General features: G+C 39.0%; 1 protein-coding gene across 1 annotated transcript in view; it reads left to right on the top strand.

Annotated features, from left to right (window-relative positions):
* Positions 1-22677, top strand: part of mesh (sushi domain containing 2 mesh) — a 251344-nt gene that overhangs the window by 108086 nt on the left and 120581 nt on the right. Inside the window, exons 12-13 of the mRNA XM_090380389.1 lie at positions 4988-5143; positions 11198-11374. Of these exons, the coding sequence (XP_090236515.1) occupies positions 4988-5143; positions 11198-11374 (333 nt within the window). The remainder of the gene's footprint in view (positions 1-4987; positions 5144-11197; positions 11375-22677) is intronic.

Below are 22677 nucleotides of genomic sequence, written 5' to 3'. Positions count from 1 at the left end.
CTGGGAAATTTGGAGGCCAGGGCAATACCTGGAAGTCTTCCTCATGATCCACAAACCAGTCTCGAACAATCCAGGTAGTGTGGCATGGCGCATTATCCTGCTGAAAGATGGCACCACCAGAGGGGAGGACTGTTGCCATGAAAGGGTATACCTGGTCAGCAATGATGTTTAGGTAGGTGGTAGACATCAGAATACCTGGCACATGGATGACTGGACCCAGGGTATCCCAGCAGAACATCACCCAAAGCATGACACTGCCGCCACCTGCTTGTTTTCATTGTTGTTATTTGGTTTTTAGGAGCATTAGCAACTAAGGCCATATTGCTCTGGGGGTTATGCAGTCGTCATTTCCTGACCTCTCCGCATCCTCCGTATTTGGTGGTCATGGGCTCAAACCCCGGTCTGATCAAGAAGCGTGTGCTATGCACTGCTGCTCCTGGCTACAGAGGCGCCACTTGTTTTCGTCCCAAGGTGCATCCAGGTGCCATCACTTCCCCAAGTAAACGACGCACACGTACCCGGCAGTCCACATGGTGCAACAAGAAACGTGATTCATCAGACCAGACGACCTTCTTCCAATCACTCAAGGTCCAGTTTCAATGCTCGCATGCCCATTATAGGTACTGTTGCCAGTGACAGTACCTACAATGGGCACTTGGAGCGGCCTGCAGCTAAGCAGCCCCATTTTCAGCAGGGTTCGATGTACTGTGTTGTGACGCATTACTCCTGTCATCAGCATTCCAATTACCGGCAAGTCGCACCACATTCGCTCTTCTGTTGCCATGTACCATCCAGGAGAGCCTTCGCTAACCTCGAGCATCAATGAGCCATGGTCGTCCAACACCTCGCCGGCAGTTTGTGGGTTTCCCCTCCTCGGACTACTTCCAGTAGGTACTAACCATGGCTGACCGTGAAACACCCCACCAGCCATACTGTTTCAGATATGCTCTGATCCAGTCATCTGGCCATTACAATTTGGTCTTTGTCAGACTCACTTAAGTCTGCTGCCTTTCCCATCTGAAGAACAAGAGTAACACTGATTAACGGAGCTCAGTATCAGGTGTTTTGTATACCGTGTCCCGACTACATAAGTAACATAAGTAAATTTAAATGAATTTAACTATATGTATTAAAAAAAAAAAAAAAAAAAAAAAAATGATACGCTGTAATTTGCAAGCCGGTGGGTACAAGTTTTCTACGCCGTAAGACGTTTTTTGCCTTTATTCTGGGTGGCTGGCCCCAGTTGTAATGTCTTTAAACTGTCCTACTTTATTTTTATTTCTCCGAAATTATTAGGGCAATCCGAGGACGTAGGAGAAACTATTTCTTATCTATACTACTATTTTTCGCCTTTGTGGAGTTCAGGTTCTATTATTCCTACTCCTTTAGTTTTTCTTCTTACTATCTGCATGTTTCTCTATGCGTTAATTTAATTATTTATTTTTACCGTATCCATCACATAGGGGGCACCACATATTATTTTGACGACTATTACATTATGTCCTAGATACGGTCAATATGTAGTATGTATTATATATTTTATCTTATTTTAATCATTAAATTACGTTCTCTGTCAGGTCAACGATGATTAATATATGCTTACTTTTATATTTTACTTATATTTCTTACCTTTGATTCTAATATTTCTAAATTTTCTTAACTTTTATTATCATCTTTCGATTTATTTATATTCGATTTACATTCGGCCTATACTGGTTTATATTTGGTTTAGATTTAAATTACTTAGCATATATTGATCATCACAGAAACAGAGAACCTCTTGTCATTTTTTGCCTTCATTCTGGGTGGTTGGCCCCAGTTGAAGTCATCTAGATTGTCGGTAAAAAGCGATAATATATATATATATTTTTTTTTTTTTTTTTTTGCATTTTCTTAGGTCCCTGATGGTATCATTATTGGATTGATTTGCTTATTCTAATGGTTCTTTATATTACCCTTAATATATATATATATATATCCAGCTTTCTTCCAATATTCATTTGTTCTTCTCTTTTGAAGTTTCTGGATAATTGAATTATTTTAAAGTTGAAGGTTGGATTTTCTCATGCAAATTTCCTTCTGTTTGCAGATTTTCTTTAAGCATATACAATGTGCGGAACAACAAGCTTCGTTTGTATTCTCTCCTTTTTGATATTTTCATAGCTTTCAGTGCAGTGCTTATTTCTCTTCTCTTAAACCATTTGGATCAGATTTTTGTAATTCAGGGTTCTATATTTAAGTTTGTGTTGTTAATCTTATTTGACAGGAGGTGTGTGCTTTCTTGAACAACATGGATGCTAAGCTTTATTCTCTGTCATTTGTTATTCCTCAAGAAAGCTTATGTCAACATTTTGCATGTTTGTGGAGTTTAGTGAGCTAATCTAGTGTCAGATTAATTACTTCTTTCATATTTAAATGTGTTTGCTTAAGCATTGTTATTGTTATTATTGTTATCATTTGGTTTTTAGGAGCATTAGCAACTAAGGCCATATTGCTCCGGGGATATGCGGTGGTCATACCTTTCTGACCTTTCTGCATCCTCCGTATTTGGTGACTCACGGGCTCGAACCCCAGTCTAATCAAGAAGCATGTGCTACGCACTGCTGCTCCTGCCCACCTGGCTACGTAGGTGCCTGCTTAAACATTAAGCCACTTAAAACTAAATATCTTGTCACTTGCTGTTCCGAGATTTGTTTCAGATTTATGCAAGGCTCCTCTGTCTTCTTCATTATTGGTTTAGTTTCTGGAAATTTATTTTGATACTGAACTGACTTTGAGGGTTAAATTTCTTCAAGCTTACCTGGGACTTTAAAGCTGATATGGCCATGGTCTCAGAGTTTAAAGTTATTCATAAATACTTTTGCTTGTTTTGAATTTCCATTCTTACATATGGAGCAATTGTTTGGTTATCCACCACTCCTTCAAATAGAAGATCCCATTAAATGCTGAATACTGGGTAATACATTGGTTGGCAATCAAGTTCAAGTGGTGCTGATCATCATCAAGAACTGACTTGATGAAGGACTTCTGCCTTTCAGCAGTACAGCATGTGTGAGGTTTACTTCATTTGAAGTGCCTAATGAATTTGATGTATGGGACTAAAGATAGTCTTGACTTGTGTTGCTTCTTGGTCTGATGCATCCTGAGCTCGTGCTTTAATACACTTGCTCATTGTGCCATCCTGAGTTTGTCTTGTAATATACTGTCTCATTGTGCCATTCTGCTGTGCCCTCATCTTTGAGCAGTAGTTGCAGCTCATTAAAACGTGGGACAAAGGGACTATCAGAGATCGGCTCCTCATGCCATGTTGGGTGCTGCTGTCATCAGTGTGTTGTGCACAGCAATCTTGCAGCCCAGTGTTCTCTGCTCCTTGCTCATGTCAGGTGCTCTCACCACTTATGCTCCATTGAATGCTGATATCTTCAACTTGCATTATCAGTTGGTGTAGCTGCACTGATACTTGGGGTTCTAGCTCAGTGATAGAAGATTGCTCTGGTTCAACGTCAAGATTAGAGCAATTCCTGGTGCTCTGATCATGTTCCTAACCATGTAATACACTATGGACTTGACTCATAATCTCAACTTTGGTCTGTGCTTTGGATTTAACTGACGTTCTCAACTGTGGACTATAATTATGGACTTGATTTACAATCTGAACTGTGGACAATATCATGGACCTGACTTTTTCTTTTTTTTTTTTTTTTTTTGCTGTAGCCATGGGAGACGGGCTGGGATTCCTCTGTCAGTACTGAAATGCTTAGAATAATAGTAGTAGACAGTCTGCCTCTACAGAGCAGGAGTGAAAACCAGTGGGGTATATATGCTTGCCACAATGGGCTAAGCGGCCAATCATTTAACAAAGACAACACAACCCAACACCACACTACACAGGCACATTCACTGCTTTGCTGGGTACAATACCTTCACATATACATGGTGGGATTGCCATAGTCTGGCTCTGGGCAGCCTTCCCACAAGAAATAATAAAAAAAAAAAAAAAAAAAAAAAGTGTACTGCATTGACCGTGTTTAACTCATTAATTCTCTACACTAATTTATAGAATTCTGACTTTCTGTTATGCCCTTATTTATAGCAACTTTAACTTTGCCTTTTTTTATTGATCATAAACCTTTTGAAATTACTTGTACCAGGTGTATTTATGCATTTTTTATTTGGTAATATATATATATATATATATATATTAGTGTGTAAACAAATAAATACATCAGCTTGTAAAATTGCTAATTCCATGTGGATCCCCATAAGGCCTTGTAAGCCCCCACTTCTGCTTTTAAAGCTAATGTGTGTCACAATAGAAGCAATGCAAAAAATCAGTTTTCCCTGTTTATGGGCTGTCATTAAACTATTAATTTGTGTAAACTCCAAACTAACAGTTTTCTAAACTACATGATGCTACCTTCATGGAATTAGCAAATATTTCTGCACCCTTCTATTCAAGTATATCCCATCTCTAAAAAAATAGGCCCTTCCATTAGCAAATAGTGGCCATGCTGAGAAAAATTTTGTCCCACAACTTTTCACAAAATCTCCAGTGCCAAATTGATTGACAAGGCTGTCATTATAAACTCCCTCCTGTTATACCTTGGCAAACTTGCAGACCCTTTCAAATTCAGCCCTAACTCATGTCCTTTTCTCAGCATCACTCACACTTGTTAAGTAAAGCCTTAGATTGTCTGTGCTTGACATCATTAGTACCAAGTTTGCTTAAATTAAGCAAAAGTTCACATTTGCTCAGTTTGAATTTGTAAATATAAAATTTTGAATTGAGTTGAATTTGGAAATAGAATTGAGGTGTCGAAATTGTAGTTCATAAGACTGATGTTTGTTAATGCGATGTTGCAAAATTAAGAGATTATTATATTAATTTCTAAATCAGAAATTAATTTCACTTTCATTTGCACATGCAAATATTCTAATATTTAACTATAAAATAAGTTATTTATGAAAGTTAATGTTTTTAATATAGCGTCTGTGTTTGGTGATCCACATTTATTAACCTTTGATGGAGTTAATTATACCTTTAATGGGAAAGGGGAATTTGCCCTTGTTCATGTAAATGATCCAGTCCATAAGTTTGCTGTACATTCCAGATTTCAAGAGATGCCAAGAAAATCAATGCTAGGTGAGTTTTATGATGTAAGAGGTGTCACTTTTAATCATTACTATTATTATTTCTGTAAATAGGGGGAACTGCTGGTTGAAAAGCAGCAGTTGCTCCTATTTGCAGTTAGCTGTCAATCATGATTATAAACATTCTATGAGAGACATCACTCAATTTAATTACACTGGCCAAACTTTATTACCGCTACTAATATATCAGCTGTTTGCAGTCAATTTTTATATAAATAAAATATAAATGCTCAAGGCATAATATATTATGAGTTTAAAATACACTATAAAATACAAGAATCAAATTGATGTCTTTACACTACGTATGTAGTTTTTCATTATGAGTTCACTATGGTGTATTTACACCAATATTTTATAGTAAATTGTTATGCATAAATTTCAAAAATAATTCTTAAAATTTCACATAATGTCACAATTTCTATACAAACAAGTTTTTATGTTTACCCATGATATGAAACATATCTTCTTACAATTTAGAGAAGTAGATATGACCCTTTCAGTGTCATATCTACTTCCAAGTAATACAGCATTTATTTTCATATTTATTTTAATAATGCATTTATTTATTTGCATTTGCTCATAGATGGCAATAATGTTGCAGATGGTTAACATGTTCACATTGTCTGTCTGCCTCCCATTTCTCTGTCTGTCTCTCATTCCCAATTTATCTATTTGGCATATCTATTGCATATTGTTTGTTTCTTCTGTGTCTTGCTTAGCATTGTATTTTTAAAATGTTTAAGCAGAAACAAAATAAGCATGTGAATCAACCCCCAAAAATTTTTGCTATGTGTGTGGACAGTTTACTACAAACACTCAGAGAAAGAAAATCTGTAGTATTACTAAACATGCTTACCCTTTGTAATTTGGTTGCAAGATTGGTAATCAGGACAAGACTTGGGTTCCACAAATCTGAAGATGTGGCTAACTAAGAAAATTAAAAGTATGCCTTTTGCTTTTCCTATGGTGTGACAAGAACCATGAGCCACATTGACAATTGCTATTTCTACATAACAGAAATATCATGTATGTGCAGAAAGAGCAAGCACAGCATCAAATATCCTAACATATCATCTGCACTAAGGCCTGCCAATACCTTATTACCTTCTCTTATTACCTTTCTAACCTACTGTAGAAAATAGCAATCCAGCAAATGTAGAAAAATTCTGCTACTATGTGAGTGACCAACCTACAAGTTCGTGTAGTCAATATCAGGAAATTTGGAATCCCTCATTATAAGACATTCCGATTTGCTAGCCTACTCTATTTGTATGCATAGTTGTTTGTTATATGCATCAAATTCTATAACATACTCCTGTTCCCATTTTTGTTTACCCTGTGCTATATATATTCCTTGTGATATAATGTCACACCAAAGTGATTTAACATTGCACTGTACAGCCACATCATTTGGGTACTCTGTTTTAGATTCTATGTGCTATTTATTAAAGAGTATAACTTCTCCCCCCTCCCCTCCTGCCTTGTTTGGCCCATCTATATCCATCATAGTCATCATACTCAGATTCTGCATCCCACATATCTGAGTGACACAATGTTTCTGATATCCCTAAAATATCCATTATGATAATGTAACCATTCTCTAAATGGGCCTGCAAGGCTGGAACAATTCATATTGAACAATTAGACTTTACACCAGCCGGTATTCAAATAAACAAATTCCAATCCTGCAACTAAAACACTTTATTTACAATAAAATGATATTGAATGAAATAAAATAAAATATATAGTAGTCTAAAACTGATGTGATTTAATTTACAATAAAATACAAAAATATAAAATATGATGATAAAAGCGATAAAAACAATTAATAAAATACCGTAACAACTGTAGCTTTCGGAGATAGCGATCTCCTTTCTCAACAGCATATTTCTGCTGTGTGGCACATCCTTAAATAGCAGATCCACGGCACTCGTCACATGGTTCCTCGGGAGTAAGGCCGGAATTTCCCATTTATGCACCGGAACTGGAAATGGCTCGGGACCATGCTAGCTGAAACCATTCATCTCGCCAAAGAACCACGGTTTCCAAGAGGGGATGTAATTGACCCTTGTCTCTATTAATGGAATTGCTAGCTGCCCCAATACGTAAACTTTCAAGCCATTTACGGTCCCAGAACCCCTGTGCATGATCCGTGATGACAGCATCCTCCGGGGAGATTTGATGTTGCTTCTCCCAAAAATGTTCTGCCACAGCAGACTTCCCATAATTTGCGGACTTTATTGCATTCATATGCTCCCCCAGACGGTCTTTCAGTCGTCGCCCCGTCTCACCTACATAACACACCCCACAATCCGGGCATTTAATCTCGTATACCACCCCACTGTTGGCTTCTTTTGTTATGGGGTCTTTGACACGAGTATGCAGTGCTCACAGGGGCAAACGGCTCAGTACGGGTGGACTCCGCTCCTCTAATAATTCTGCCCAACACCCTCTGGGGGTAGCCGCATTCTTGAGGTCTGCAGTGACACGAATAATTTCTTTATCTCTGTCCTCGGAAGTGCTACAGTGGGACCACACCCTATCTACTAAAGCCTTGACAACACTACCCTTGTGTTGGCTGGCTTGTGCCGAGGTATAATGAGTATATTGACCTCGGCACATGGGCTTTCTGAACGCCTTGGTCTTGAGCCTACAACCATCCCTAATAACCAACACGTCAAGGAATGGTAGGGTTCCCTCTGCTTCCACCTCCGAAGTAAATTTAATAAAAGGGGAGAAGCTATTAAGTACATCAAGTATCTGATCCTCCCTCCCCTTTTGTATAATTGCGAATGTGTCATCAACAAATCTTTTCCATTTATGCATGAGAAATTCCAAACCCTCAAAAATTCTAACTTCCAACTCTTCCATAGCTAAGTTAGCCACTAAGTTAGCCATAGTGGCTAACTTAGCTACCCGTACTGAGCCGTTCGCCCCTGTGAGCACTGCATACATTCCCTACTATCCGGGCCTTTCAGACCACATTGCACGAGTAATTCAGAGGTGCCAGATACACTGTGTGCAACTCCCGGAACGGAGGTTGTACACAGTGATATCTCATGTCAAAGACCCCATAACAAAAGAAGCCAACAGTGGGGTGGTGTATACGAGATTAAATGCCCGGATTGTGGGGTGTGTTATGTAGGTGAGACGGGGCGACGACTGAAAGACCATCTGGGGGAGCATATGAATGCAATAAAGTCCGCAAATTATGGGAAGTCTGCTGTGGCAGAACATTTTTGGGAGAAGCAACATCAAATCTCCCCGGAGGATGCTGTCATCACGGATCATGCACAGGGGTTCTGGGACCGTAAATGGCTTGAGAGTTTACGTATTGGGGCCTAGCAATTCCATTAATAGAGACAAGGGTCAATTACATTCCCTCTTGGAAACCGTGGTTCTTTGGCGAGATGAACTGTTTCTCGCTAGCATGATCCCGAGCCATTTCCGGTTCCGGTGCATAAATGGGAAATTCCGGCCTTACTCCCGAGGAACCATGTGATGAGTGCCATGGATCTGCTATTTAAGGATGTGCCACACAGCAGAAATATGCTGTTGAGAAAGGAGATCGCTATCTCCGAAAGCTACAGTTGTTACGGTATTTTATTAATTGTTTTTATCGCTTTTATCATCATATTTTATGTATTTTATATTTTTGTATTTTATTGAAAATTAAATCACATCAGTTTTAGACTACTATATATTTTATTTTATTGTAAATAAAGTGTTTTAGTTGCAGCATTGGAATTTGTTTATTTGAATACCGGCTGGTGTAAAGTCTAATTGTTCAATGTAACCATTACTTGAAATTCAGTAAATTTGTTTACTATACACCTAGAATTGGGGTACAAGCAAGTATCCCAATTCTAGGAGTATAAGAAGTACTCTCTTCTGTCGTGTCTGAGCAGAATTGTTTATATTTATTTACCTTTAATTTATCACAGATGGTTTGGGGTGGAATTTCTACTCCTCTCTTCCCCTAGAAATATACCATATAGAAAAAAAAAATTCCAGTCCTGCTGCACTCTTTAGTACCTTTCAAGGAAACTCCAAATTATGGGTCCCTGAAATGAATTCTGATTTAAGTTTGGCAACCTGTGGACGGATCTCTCTAAATGGATCTGCCCTCCACCTCAAAAATTGATGTAAATTTTGGTCAAAAGGCTTAACTATGCATGTTTACAGCTGTCATTTGATTGAGTTTATTTAAAGCAAAATAAAAAAAAAAACATGGGACAGTTGCAGGCCATCAGAAGACACTGATTTATTTGATTATTAAATAAATTTTCTGTTTGTATTCTGGGAAAGCAACAGAGTCAGAGAAAAGAGAGAGATACAAAATAGGACGAATACAAAAATATCAATGTATTTAACAGTCATATGGACTAGAACCACAGTCAATTCATATGCATATATATATATAACAAAACCATTGATGTAGTAAGAGCAAAATTTGAATACAAGAATTCACTAGCAAATAGAGCTAAAATTGAAGAAAATGGAGCTCCAGTATATGAACACAAAAGAGAAGAGAGTGAAGCAGATAGGCCCTTTACTCGATCAAATTTGAAGAATCATATAAAACCCAGCACAAATGGCAGTTTGAACTTTGCAATGATATTTACAGTTGAAAGAACACTTAAGCCACACAAGAACAGAGAAAAGGAGTCAGCTGCTGTAAATGAAGCAATATAATAATCTAAAAGAAGAGTATTAGAAAAGATACTGAGACAGATTGAAGCTAATGTTCAAGGAGTTCATAATATGCATCTTATCATGCTAAAAAGGATGTGTGCTAATGTGAGTGTTAATGCACCCACATTAGCATGTTGAGGATGTTAAGATCATTTTTAGACTTCAGGATGACCTCCCTCAATTGGAAAAGAACTAATATCCCCCCACTTCCTGCAAAAAGGAGATACAAAAGGCATGACGGGTAACTATAGTCCAGTGAGTTTGACATCAGTGGAAGATAAGAACATGGAATCTGTCATTAAGGATATGATTCAGGACTCTCAATAAGAATAATATCCTTAATGGTTCAGTTTAGGTTTGTGAAGGGGAGACCTTTCTCAACTAATTTACTGTGAAGTGCAAACAGATGGTTAGGCAGGCATAGTGTCCTGTCTATGATTTATAGGACCTTTGCTAGTAGGTTGAAGGATGTCATTGTCTCTCAGTATAAGACAATGGTGAGATTGCATTTAGAATATTATCATGTTCCAGTCTGGAGGCCACACCTGAAGAAAGACATACAGCTTCTAGAGAGGGTTTAGAAAAGGGCAGCTAGATTGGTGAGAGGTGCTAATCAATTTCCATGGTTTAGAAGGTGCAGACTTCAAAGCTTGGCAGTGAGGCTTCTTGATCTAATTGCTAAGCTCCTGAAAGGGATTTGTAAAATGGACAAAAGTGGTTTATTTTAAATGTTATGGGTCACAAATATGAAATCTTAGAGAGTAACAGAAGGATGGATCCCATAAAGTTTTCCTTCAGTCAGTGTGTTGTAGATCATTAGAATATGTAAAAAAACTGCTGATGTAAGCCAAGTGAAAGCTGAATATAAGAAATCACTAGTAAAGAGCACAAATAATGGAAACTAGGAGATGTTGTATGTGAGCAAAAAAACAGAAGGGAGTGAATGAGATAGGCTCCTTACTTTGAAAAATTTGAAGAATTATAGAAAACGCAGCAAAAATGGCAAACAAATTTTCAATTACCTACCAGGAGGTTGAGGTGGAGAGTTTCGTCAAATTCAAAGTAGAATTAGATAGTCACTGTTATGGGAAGGTATGTTTGATTGTTTTTTTTTTTTTTTTTTTTTGCCAGAGGCAGAAAAAATCTTGCGGAATTTAGCCCACAACATCACTCATGTTTTAACTACTTTTAGTCAGTTTAGTAAATGTAGTGAAAATTAAGCAGCATCCATTTTTGCCAGTTAATAAGTTGTTGTGTGTCAAATACACTTCTAGTTTTTAGTTATTTAACCTGAAGTGAATAAATAAATATATTACTAACTAAATGACTGATAACATTTCTGTCTTTTCAGTGGCACCTGTGAATGCTACTCAGCTGATAGCAATTGCAGTAAAGGACAATCAGTCTGCAATTGTAGAGTTCAGAATTCGGCCTCATGCAGCAAGATGGCGATACCATATGTATGTCATTGTTGACAAAGAGTATGTTTTTTTTTGGGATGACACCCTACGCATACAGAACTTCAAAGGTTTGTATTTTTATAAACTTATAAATCAGTTCAGTAACTTCCCAGTTTAAAAACTTTGTCCAAAATATCATAACTATTTTGGACACCACAAATTCGATTTTTGAATTCAAAGGTTCAATCTTAAAAAACTTTTGCTCAACTTCAGCAACTGCACAGTACATTCCCTTTTGAAAGTAAGTAAGTGAGTGAGAATGAAATGCTTTAATGCATATGTATTTAACTTGATAGAGAAATTTACAATACAATGCAGTAGAGTATTTGTTTTGTAAAATTAGCATTGATTACTACAATATTTTCATTTTCTTTTTGATCTGGCATCAAGCTCGCATAAAATTTTTTGAGATGAGAGCATAAAAATTAATGATGTCCCAAATAATAATAATAATAATAACAATAATAATTAAAGTGCTTATTTGTTATTATTTAACAATGTATGTATAATTATTTTAATAAGAGGCCAGGGCCCCCTCTTTGTTACATCAGTCTGCTGTCTCTAGCATAGAAAAAGGTTTTTCGTGATATCTTGCAATACAATACAATATGTCATTGTTATAACTGAGAACTCTCTGAAATTAAATTAATTTAAAATTAATAGATAAACACAGCATAAACTCATAAATTTGACAACCTTGTGTCCTGAACAGTGCCAGATTTCAGGAATGAAACTTTATAGACACTTATAGTGTCATATCTAACATAGCACAACATAATACACAGTCTGCCAATTAAATAACAGGACTGATTTTTTCCTGTCTGCACCATGAACGCTACATTAAAAATATAGTGCATCATTCAAACCACTAGAGTATTCTCTTTCAATAGAGCACATGCACACGAGCATCACTTTAGTAGTTCTCAAATCATGGCAGTTGTAATTGAGCTGTATCAAAAATTTGAGGATGGAGCAACATTCAACAATTAAATTTTATTTTAAGTTGGGTAAAAGTGTAATGGAGGCATTCAAAGACCTGAAAAGGTAGTTATGAAAATGAGTTTCTATCCCATACTTGTGTGTTCAAGTGGTTTGTGCACTTTCATGATGAGTGTGAGTCAATTGAGGATGACAACAGACCAGAAGGGTCAAGTTTCCATTCAAACTGAAGAAAACATCAAGAGAGTCTGCAACCTTGTGACTAAAGAATCACAACTGTATGATCACTCACATATGAACATTAATAAAGAAACTGGTCGCAAAATTTTAAAAAATGATTTAGGGAAAAAAAGATTTCTTCACAATTTGTGCTATACAGCTTAGATCCAGAGCAATAGCAAAAAAAGAATTGACTGTTGTCATGATTTCTTGAACCTGATGAAGATGACCCTGACATTTTGAAGCAAATCATGATGGATGATGAGAGGTGTTGCTTCCGATACCACTGGAGACAAAAAAGACAAAGCATGGAGTGGCGATCACTGAGCTCACCCAGGCAAAAGAAGATTCGACTTCGACTCGCGAAATGTCACATAAAGATGATAATGATCATTTTCTTTGCCATCAGAGAAATCAATTACAAAGAATTTGTCCCTCAGGGCACTACAGTCAACAGTTATTTGGATGTCATGCAATATCTTTATGAGGCATGCATCAAGATGCAACATATTAGCATTAGTAGAGGCATTTAATGCAAGAAAGCAAGCTTATGCAGCATCAGCCAAAAAAATAAATAAATAAAAAATAATCACTTCCACTTCGCCCCTCTGTTCGTTCGAAATACCTGTCCAGCTGAGACTTAAACTTATTTAGGCTATCAACTTCCACGACAAGGGATGGAAGTCTGTTCCACCAGCCAACCACCTGCTGACTAAAGGCAAATTTCCACACATCTATCCTACATCTGTCTTTCCTCAATTTGAACTTATGCCCTATCAGGTGATTATTCTGAGCAAGAGGAAGAATCCCATCAGCATTGAGCATGCTCAAACCATTCAAGGCTTTATACACCTTTATCAGATCACCTCGCTGGTGCCTAGTCTCCAGACACTGTAATTTGCAAAACTTAAGCCTTTCTTCATAAGAGCACCCCTTTGTTCCATTCACTAATCTTGTTGCCCTTCTCTGTACTCGTTCCAGCAGCTCTACATCCTGCTTGAAATGAGGCCTCCAGCCTGTATACAGTACTCTAGGTGTGGCCTGACCATTGCCTTATACAAGGGAATAATCACCTCCTTATCCCTGCTAGAAAAATTCCTATATATCATTGACAATACACCATGAGCTACTCTTGCAGCCCGTCTGCACTGCTCAGAGAACTTCATATCTCCCTGCACAACCACCCCCAGGTCCCTTTCATTCTCTACCACTGTCAGTGTAGTACCACAGAGTTGATACGTTGCTCTGGGGTTGCTGTTTCCCATATGTATTACTTTACATTTGTCAATGTTAAACTTCATTTGCCACCTCTATGCCCATCTGCTCAACCTTTCCAGATCCTGTTGCAGCAGCATAGTGTCAGTGGTGTCCTTGACAACCCTGCCAACCTTCGTATCGTCTGCAAACTAGGACATTAAGCTTGATATACCATCATCAATGTCATTAATAAATACAGAAAACAATAATGGACCCAATACTGAGCCCTGAGGGACTCCACTAGTAACATTAGTCCACGATGAGCAGTGTCCATTGATTACCACTCTCTGTCTTCTCCCCCTCAACCACCCCTTTATCCATAGCAACTATTTGCCTCCAATGCCACACTGCTCCAATTTGTGCAGCAGTCTTCCATGTACAACAGTCTCAAAAGCCTTTCTAAGGTCCAAGTATATAATATCAAAGTTATTCCCTGCATCCAGTTCTTTTGTGACTGCATCATAGTATCCAATCAAACTGGTCAGGCAAGACTTACCCTTAACAAAACCATGCTATGTCCGAGCTATAACTGAAGTCTTGTCTAGATGATCCTGCAATGCTTCTTTAACCAGTGCCTCCATTAATTTTCGGGAACAGAAGTTAAACTCACAGGTCTATAATTCCTTGTGTCAGCCTTTGATCCTCCTTTGTGAATTGGGGTCACATTTGCACATCTCCAGTCCATGGGTACCTCCCCTGAGTCCAAGGAAGCTCTCATAATTATGGCTAAGGGTTTGCTTACTTCCTTTGCTGCCTCCTTTAATATAACTGGATAGATCCCATCCACCCCATGTGCCTTTCTTGTGTTTATCTTCAACAATTTCTCCTTCACTTTACTCTCAGTTATTACAAGATTCTCTAGCTTACTGCTAGAGTTGAATACACCTCTGGCATTCCCCTCGCTGAATAACTCCTCATGTGTGAATGTCAATGCAAAATATTCATTTAGTTTGTTAGCTACCTGAGCAGGATCATCAACAGTTGACCCATCGATATCAAGTGGACCAATCTGATTCATCCCCTTCCTTCTAGAGGGGCGCCTCCGTAGCCAGGTGGGAAGGAGCAGCAGTGCATAGCACACGCTTCTTGATTAGACCGGGGTTCGAGCCCGTCACCACCAAATACGGAGAATGCGGAAAGGTCAGGGAATGACCACCGCATTCCAGTGACCAGCCCTCAAATTTTAATATCTGGGAAATTAAAATCCCCCATTATAAGACTCTCTGATTTACTGGCCCACTCTATTTTCCTGTACAGTTCCTTATTATACTCATCAGAGTCATTAGGCCTATAGCACACTCCTACTCTCAATTTTGATCTCTCAATGCTTATGTCACACCAAACTGACTCGACACTGCACTGTCCAGCGATGTCGACTGGCTTCACTTCCTTGGATTTTATGTATTTCTTAACTAATAGCATAACCCCTCCTCCCTTCCTACCCTGTCTATCCTTTCTGTAGATGTTGTACTCCACAAATTCCAGTTCTGCATTCCTTATATCTGTGTGACACCACATCTCTGAAATCCCAACAATATCTGCCTTTGATGTTTTGAGCAATACCTCAAATTCATCAAATTTATTTACTAAACTCCTAGCACTGGTGTACACGCAAGTATACATGCACCTGTTCTTTTTCTTAGCTACCCTAACACAACCCATGTGTTTACTTGTACCCCAATGATTCCCAGCAGTCTCTGAAATATCCTGAATCTTATTTTCCAGGCTGCTGCTCATTCCAATAGAAGCAGTGCAAGAATCACTTTCACCTCTGCCAATGGCTACTGTTAATCTATTAGTCCTTGTATCCCCCCAATCTAGCAGTTTTCTGACCCACCTAACACTGCCTCGATAGCATCAGCAAACATTCTTGCACCCTATCTATTTAAATGTATCCCATTCCTGTAGAAGCAGTCTCTCCTGTTAACAAGTAGAGATCAGGCTGAAAAAAATTCTACCCCTTGAGCCTTGCACAATCTTTCCAGGGCCGAATTGATCGACAAGGCTCTCATCATATACTCCCTCCTATCGTGTCTGCGCAGAATTGCAGACACTTTCAAATTCAACCCTAATTCACGGCTTTTTTTCAACAGTGACCTGTACTTGTTAAGTAATTCCGCCGGTCTCCTACTCTTAATATCATTAGTGCCAACGTGTACAACTATATCACCTTTCGTGCCCTTGAAAGATGATATCCGCTCTACAATGTCATCAACCTTTGCCCCTGGCAGACATACCCTGGTCCTGTTCCACCTATCCTTTTTACAAAGCATGTTTCCCGTTTCCCTGACAATAGAGTCATCAACAACTACTAGTTCCTTTGGGACCATCGCATTCTGCCTTGGGGACTGTCGCTGTGTTGTGCGATGACCAAGTGCAAGCTCTGGCATTGGTGTGGGCAGCTGAGAGCTTGATGGGCCCCTCACTTTTAATCCTTCGAGGGCATCCACCCTGTCCTTCAAGCTCTCATATAGGCCCATAACAATACCTATTAAAATGCACTACTTGCTTGATGTTTGTGGAGCCACAAACATCAAGCAAGTAGTGCATTTTAATAGGCTGTGATTCAGAAGGCAACTGCCTCCTTCAGTTCTCCCCTGAGCACCCCGCACTCCGATTAGCTTGAGCCTTTTGCTTTGCTGCTCTGGTCAGAGTCATGATTTCGATTTAATTTCAATAAAATTTCAATTTCAGTACAAAATTAAAACCCTAAACTTATATCTCAACACAGTTATAACGCTATATTTATGTTTCAGTATCAAGTGTTATCTACGAAATCCCTTTATATAACTTCTGTATCAAGTTAAGTATTAATTATTTATTTGTTACTAATTATTTATGTTACATCACTCAAGTCGTTATATGTATAGTTAAAAGTACAATTTAATTGACAATGAAGTTCAAGATTAATTATCTGATTAATTGACAATATTATGTACTATACTATACTATATTAAGCTTATGCTATCTATTTCAAGATATTTTGTATCGCGTAACAATGGCGGCTATTTAAGAAAGGTAAACACGTGGATTTGATACCCTTTCCGATACTAAGTAATACCTACAAAATCTCTATCTAAGTATCGTAAATAAGAATATAAAAATACTCTAGAAAATAAGTTAATATGCCAATTCAAACTAATAAAACAGAAAATAAATCAGAAAAAACTTCTCTGTTCCAGGAGCGGCAAAAATGTACGTCCGCACAGGATACTCTCGTTCTCGATATGGGTAGCAGTAACCCCAGAGTAACATATCAACTGTGTTACTACACTCAGGGTGGTAGAGAATGAAAAAGACCTGGGGTTATTGTGCAGTCAGCTGTGAAGTTTTCTGAGCACTGGAGACAGTCTGCAAGCATAGCTAATGGTGTCTTGTCAATGATATACAGGATTATTTCTTGCAGGGATAAGGAGGTGATTATCCCCATGTATAAGGCAATGGTCAGGCCACACCTTGAGTACTGTGTACAGGTCTGGAGACTTCATTTTAGGAAGGATGTAGAGCTGCTGGAACAAGTAAGGGGAAGGGCAATGAGTTTGATGAATGGAACAAAGGGTTGCTCTTATGAAGAAAGGCTTAAGTTCAGTCTGAAGACTAGACACCTGTGAGGTGATCTGATTGAGCTGTATAAGGCCTTGAATGGTTTGATCAAGCTCATGGCTGATGGGATTTCTTCTTTTTGCCCAGATTAATTGCTTGATGAGACATAAATTCAAATTGAGGAATGGCAGTTATAGTAGTAGTAGTAGTAGTAGTGGCATATGATGCAAGAAAGCAAATGTATGAGCTTATGCAGCATCAGCCAAAAAAAAAAAAAAAAAAAAAAAAAAAAAATCACACCATTCCTACCTGTCCAGTTCCTCCTTAAATTTATTTAACCTTTCAACTTCCACAACGACAGATGGAAGCTTGTTCCAGCAATTAACCACCCGCTGGCTAAAGGCAAATTTCCGCACATCTATTCTACATCTGTCTTTTCTTAATTTGAATTTATGCCCCCTTAGGTTCGTAATCTGAACAAGTGGAAGGATCCCATCAGAATTCAGCGTGCTCAACCCATTCAAAGCCTTATATACCTCAATCAGATCACCGCGCAGGTGCCTAGTCTCCAGCCACTGCAATTTGCAGAACTTAAGCCTCTCTTGGTAAGGGGATCCCTTCATTCCCCTCACCAATCTTGTTGCCCTTCTCTGTACACGCTCAAGTAAATCTACATCCTTCCTAAAATGAGGCCTCCAGACCTGCACGCAGTAATCAAGGCGTGGCCTGACCATTGCCTTGTACAGAGGGATAATCACCTCCTTTTCCCTGCTAGCAAAATTCCTATATATCATTGACAAAACCCTATGACCTGCCCTGGCTGCCTGTCTACATTCCTCAGAGAACTTCATATCTGACTGCACAATTACTCCCAGGTCTTTTTCATTTTCTACCACCTTAAGTGTAGTACCACACAGTTGGTACGTTTCTCTGGGGTTACTTCTACCCATATGCAGTACTTTGCATTTGTCAAGGTAAAACTTCAGTTGCCACTTCTTAGCCCATCTGCCCAAATTATCTAGATCCTGTTGCAGTAGCACACTGCCATTACTGTCATTAACAACCCTGACAACCTTTGTATCATCTGCAAACTTCGACATTAAGCCTGATATACCTTCATCAATATCATTGATAAATATACAAAACCATAGTGGACCTAACACCGAACCCTGTGGGACTCCACTAATAACATTAGTCCAAGAAGAACAGCACCCATTGATTACCACCCTCTGTCTTCTAGTACTTAACCATCCTTTTATCCATTGTAGCAACTTACCCTTAATACCATTCTGCTCCAATTTGTACAATAGTCTTCCATGCGCAACAGTGTCAAAAGCTTTCCTGAAATCCAAATATATGATATCAAAATTATTTTTTGCATCCAGTTCCTTTGTGACCACATCATAATATCCTATTAAATTTGTCAGACAAGACTTTCCCTTAACAAACCCATGCTGTGTCTTAATTATTGCTGCAGTATTGTCTGGATGATCCTGCAATGCTTCTTTAACCAGCGACTCCATTATTTTACCCGGAACAGAAGTTAAACTAACTGGTCTGTAATTACTCGTGTCACCCTTTGATCCCCCTTTGTGAATTGGGGATACATTTGCACATCTCCAGTCCGTGGGAACCTCCCCTGAGTCCAAGGATGCTCTTATAATTATGGCTAAGGGTTTGCTTAGTTGCTTTGCAACCTCCTTTAATATAACTGGATAGATCCCATCCACCCCAGGTGCTTTTCTTACGTTTAACTTCAACAATTTCTCTTCCACTTTGCTCTCAGTTATTACAAGATCATTAAGCACCCTGCTACAATTTCATAACCTTCTGCCATTTTCAAACCTTAATAATTCCTCACGTGTGAATGTAGATGCAAAATACTCATTCAGTTTGTTTGCTATCTGAGCAGGATCATCTACAGTCGAACCATCGATGTCAAGTGGACCAATCAGATTCATCCTCTTCCTTTTAGAGTTTATATAAGTAAAGAAATCCTTGCTGTTTTTCTTAGCATCTTTTGCCAAGGTATTTCCATCCATGCTTGCTGCACCGCTGTCCATAATTCTGTCACATTCCTGGGTGGAGTATCCTAAGCTCATATGAACCTTTTCACAGCATCTCAAAGATGCTCCACAGGGGTTCATGTCTGGTGAACAGGGAGGCCATTCCTGGTGGTAAAATCTGTGGAATGCTCTTCAAACCATGTTCTAGTTGCCACCGCTCTGTGAGGTAGTGCATTGTCCTGCTGGAAGAGTCCACTGCCCTGTGGGTTCATGGTGACCATGAAGGAATGCAGATAGTCTGCAAGGATGGACACATAACCTAGATCATTCGGAGATTCTAGACATACCAGAAGTCCCATGTGCCAGTTGAACGTGTCCCAGACCATTACCAACCGTCCACCTGCCTGAACAGTTCCTTGTTGACATGATGGGTACAAAGCTTTGTGTGGTTTCTGCCAGATACACACCCTCCCATCTGCTCAAAATAACTGGAAATAGGACTCGTCAGACCAGGAGACCTCATCTCCAATCATCCAAGGTCCAGTGCTGCCGGCGTTCTTTCACCCAGTTGAGTCGTTGTGTCATGGTGTTAGCAATGGGGCTCTGGTGGGTTAGCTGCTCCCATAACCTATTATGGCTAATGATCATCTGATGGTCTTGGTGGAGATGTTTCTGGCACCTCCCTCGTTGAAGTCGTTGGTGATTTTTGCCACTGTCTCTCTACAGTTTGCTGAAACAATGCGAGACAAATGTCAACTGCCACTTTCATGCATCACCTTTCTCTGTCCACGATGAGATGTTATTCCAGGAATGGCGTATTCCCGATACACTCTTGATACTGTTGAACGGGGATAGTGCAATTTCTGTACCACCTCCACAATAGAGTGACCCATTTATCAGGAACCCACTATCGTCTGTCTTTCAAAGTCGGTTACTGCACGACGTTTATCCATACTAACATCAAATTGCCATCTATGTGGATGCAGTATACCTGTCTACCTGCCAAGCAGTGGGTTCATTCACTAACAAAAATGAACATTGTCCAGGAACCAGATATTCCATGAATTCTGTCCTTTCAGTGCATAAACTTAAGAATTGCATCAATTGACAGATTACTGTTACACATATCCATACCTATGCATTTAGATAATGAATGCAGTAGCCTTTTTCAATAATTGTAATGGCTGATAATCTTTATGATTTTGTCTTGATGTGAATTATAAGATTGAAGTTTCAATCTGCTTTAGTATTCTGAGTTGCTTCATATCAGTCTCACATGAAGTTTTCTGAGCAATGCAGACAGGCTGCCAGGGCAGGTCATGGGGTTTTGTCAATGATTTATAGGAATTTTGCTAGCAGGGAAAAGGAGGTGATTGTCCCTCTGTATAAGGCAGGGTCAGGCCACGCCTTGAGTACTGCATACAGGTCTGGAGGCCTCATTTTAGGTTTGGATGTAGATTTGCTTGAGCATGCACAGAGAAGGACAACAAGATTGGTGAGGGGAATGAAGGGATCCTCTTACCAAGAGAGGCTTAAGTTCTGCAAATTGCAGTGGCTTGAGACTAGGCACCCCTAGCGCGGTCATCTGATTAAGGTGTATAAGGCCTTGAATGGGTTGAGCATGCTGAATTCTGATGGTATCCTTCCACTTGTTCAGATTATGAACCTAAGGGGCCATAAATTCAAATTAAGAAAGGACAGGTATAGAATAGATGTGCAGAAATTTGCCTTTAGCCAGCGGGTGGTTAATTGCTGGAACAAACTTCCATCTGTCGTTGTGGAAGTTGATAGGTTGAATAAATTTAACGAGAAACTGGACAGGCATTTGGAGGGAATGGTGTGATTTATTTTTTTATTTATTTTTTTTTTTGGCTGATGCTGCATAAGCTCATACACTTGCTTTCTTACATCACATGCCACTATACTACATCATAAACAGTGAGGGTAGCACTTAGCTCAGCTGAGTGTCTTGCTTTTGCAAATATGAAATTGCACTCTACTCCATCCAAATTGAACAATAAAACTGTGATTCAATATCATCAATGCCTTGGGAGGGGTTACAGGAATAGCCTATCTAGTAGCAGGTAAAAATTAATAGGTCACACCATATCAATAAAACAGTGCTTTATTTGTCATAATCTAGTATTGTGACAAATTAATTTTTGTGAATAAAAAACATTTACCTGCAAGAAACACATTATGCCACACCACACAAACATATTGTACTTATGCTTAAGGTGAAAGATTCCTTTAGGTCTGTTAATTCCTGTTCTTGCAAATTTTTGGTGCTTCAACTTCTCAGTACTAGTTCATATGTTCTCCAGATTCTATAATTTGTTTTGTGTTTTCACTCTATGTTTGTGTATTGATTTTCATTGCTGTGTGGGCTGAAAACAGAATAACACACAGGAAATACCCTATTCCCTGTGACCTACTCTGCTCTACTCTCTACAGTCCAATTGTAGAGAACTTTAAGAATTTTTGCAATTTCTGTAGGGAGTTCAATTGGACCTTTCCAAATCAGTGGAAAGTGGTGAAATCCACTTTCTTACAGAGGATAGTCTGTTATCCTATGTCTTTCAAGACAGAGGATAATGCCTTAGCATTAGCATTAGCAGAGGCATATGATGCAAGAAAGCAAGCTTATTCAGCATCAGCCAAAAAAAAAAAAAAAAAAACCCACTCCCATTTCACCCCTCCGTTCGTTCGAAATACCTGTCCAGTTGAGCTTTAAATTTGTTTAGGCTATCAACTTCAACAACAAGTGATGGAAGTCGGTTCCACCAACCAACCACCCGCTGGCCAAAGGCAAATTTCCGCACATCTATCCGACATCCGTCCTTCCTCAATTTGAATTTATGCCCTCTGAGGTGATTATTCTGAGAAAGATGAAGAATCCCATTGGCATTGAGCATGCTCAAACCATTCAAAGCCTTATACACCTCTATCAGATCACCTCGCCGGTGCCTAGTCTCCAGACTCTGTAATTTGCAAAACTTAAGCCTTTCTTCGTAAGAGCAACCCTTTGTTCCATTTACTAATCTTGTTGCCCTTCTCTGTACCCGTTCCAGCAGCTCTACATCCTTCTTGAAATGAGGCCTCCAGACCTGTATACAGTACTCAAGATGTGGCCTTACCATTGCCTTATACAAGGGAATAATCACCTCCTTATCCCTGCTAGAAAAATTCCTGTATATCATTGACAAGACACCATGAGCTACTCTTGCAGCTCGTCTGCACTGCTCAGAGACCTTCATATCTGCCTGCACAATTACCCCCAGGTCCTTTTCATTCTCCACCACTGTCAGTGTAGTACCGCAGAGTTGATACGTTGCTCTGGGGTTACTGTTTCCCATATGCAGCACTTTACATTTGTCGATGTTAAACCTCATTTGCCACCTCTCAGC

Source organism: Mastigoproctus giganteus, chromosome 8 (assembly GCF_048544385.1).
Source record: "Mastigoproctus giganteus isolate SK-2022 chromosome 8, ASM4854438v1, whole genome shotgun sequence".
In the NCBI taxonomy this organism is placed as follows: domain Eukaryota; kingdom Metazoa; phylum Arthropoda; class Arachnida; order Uropygi; family Thelyphonidae; genus Mastigoproctus; species Mastigoproctus giganteus.
Note: the sequence above shows the minus strand (reverse complement) of the source record. Positions and strands in the feature narration are given on the sequence as shown.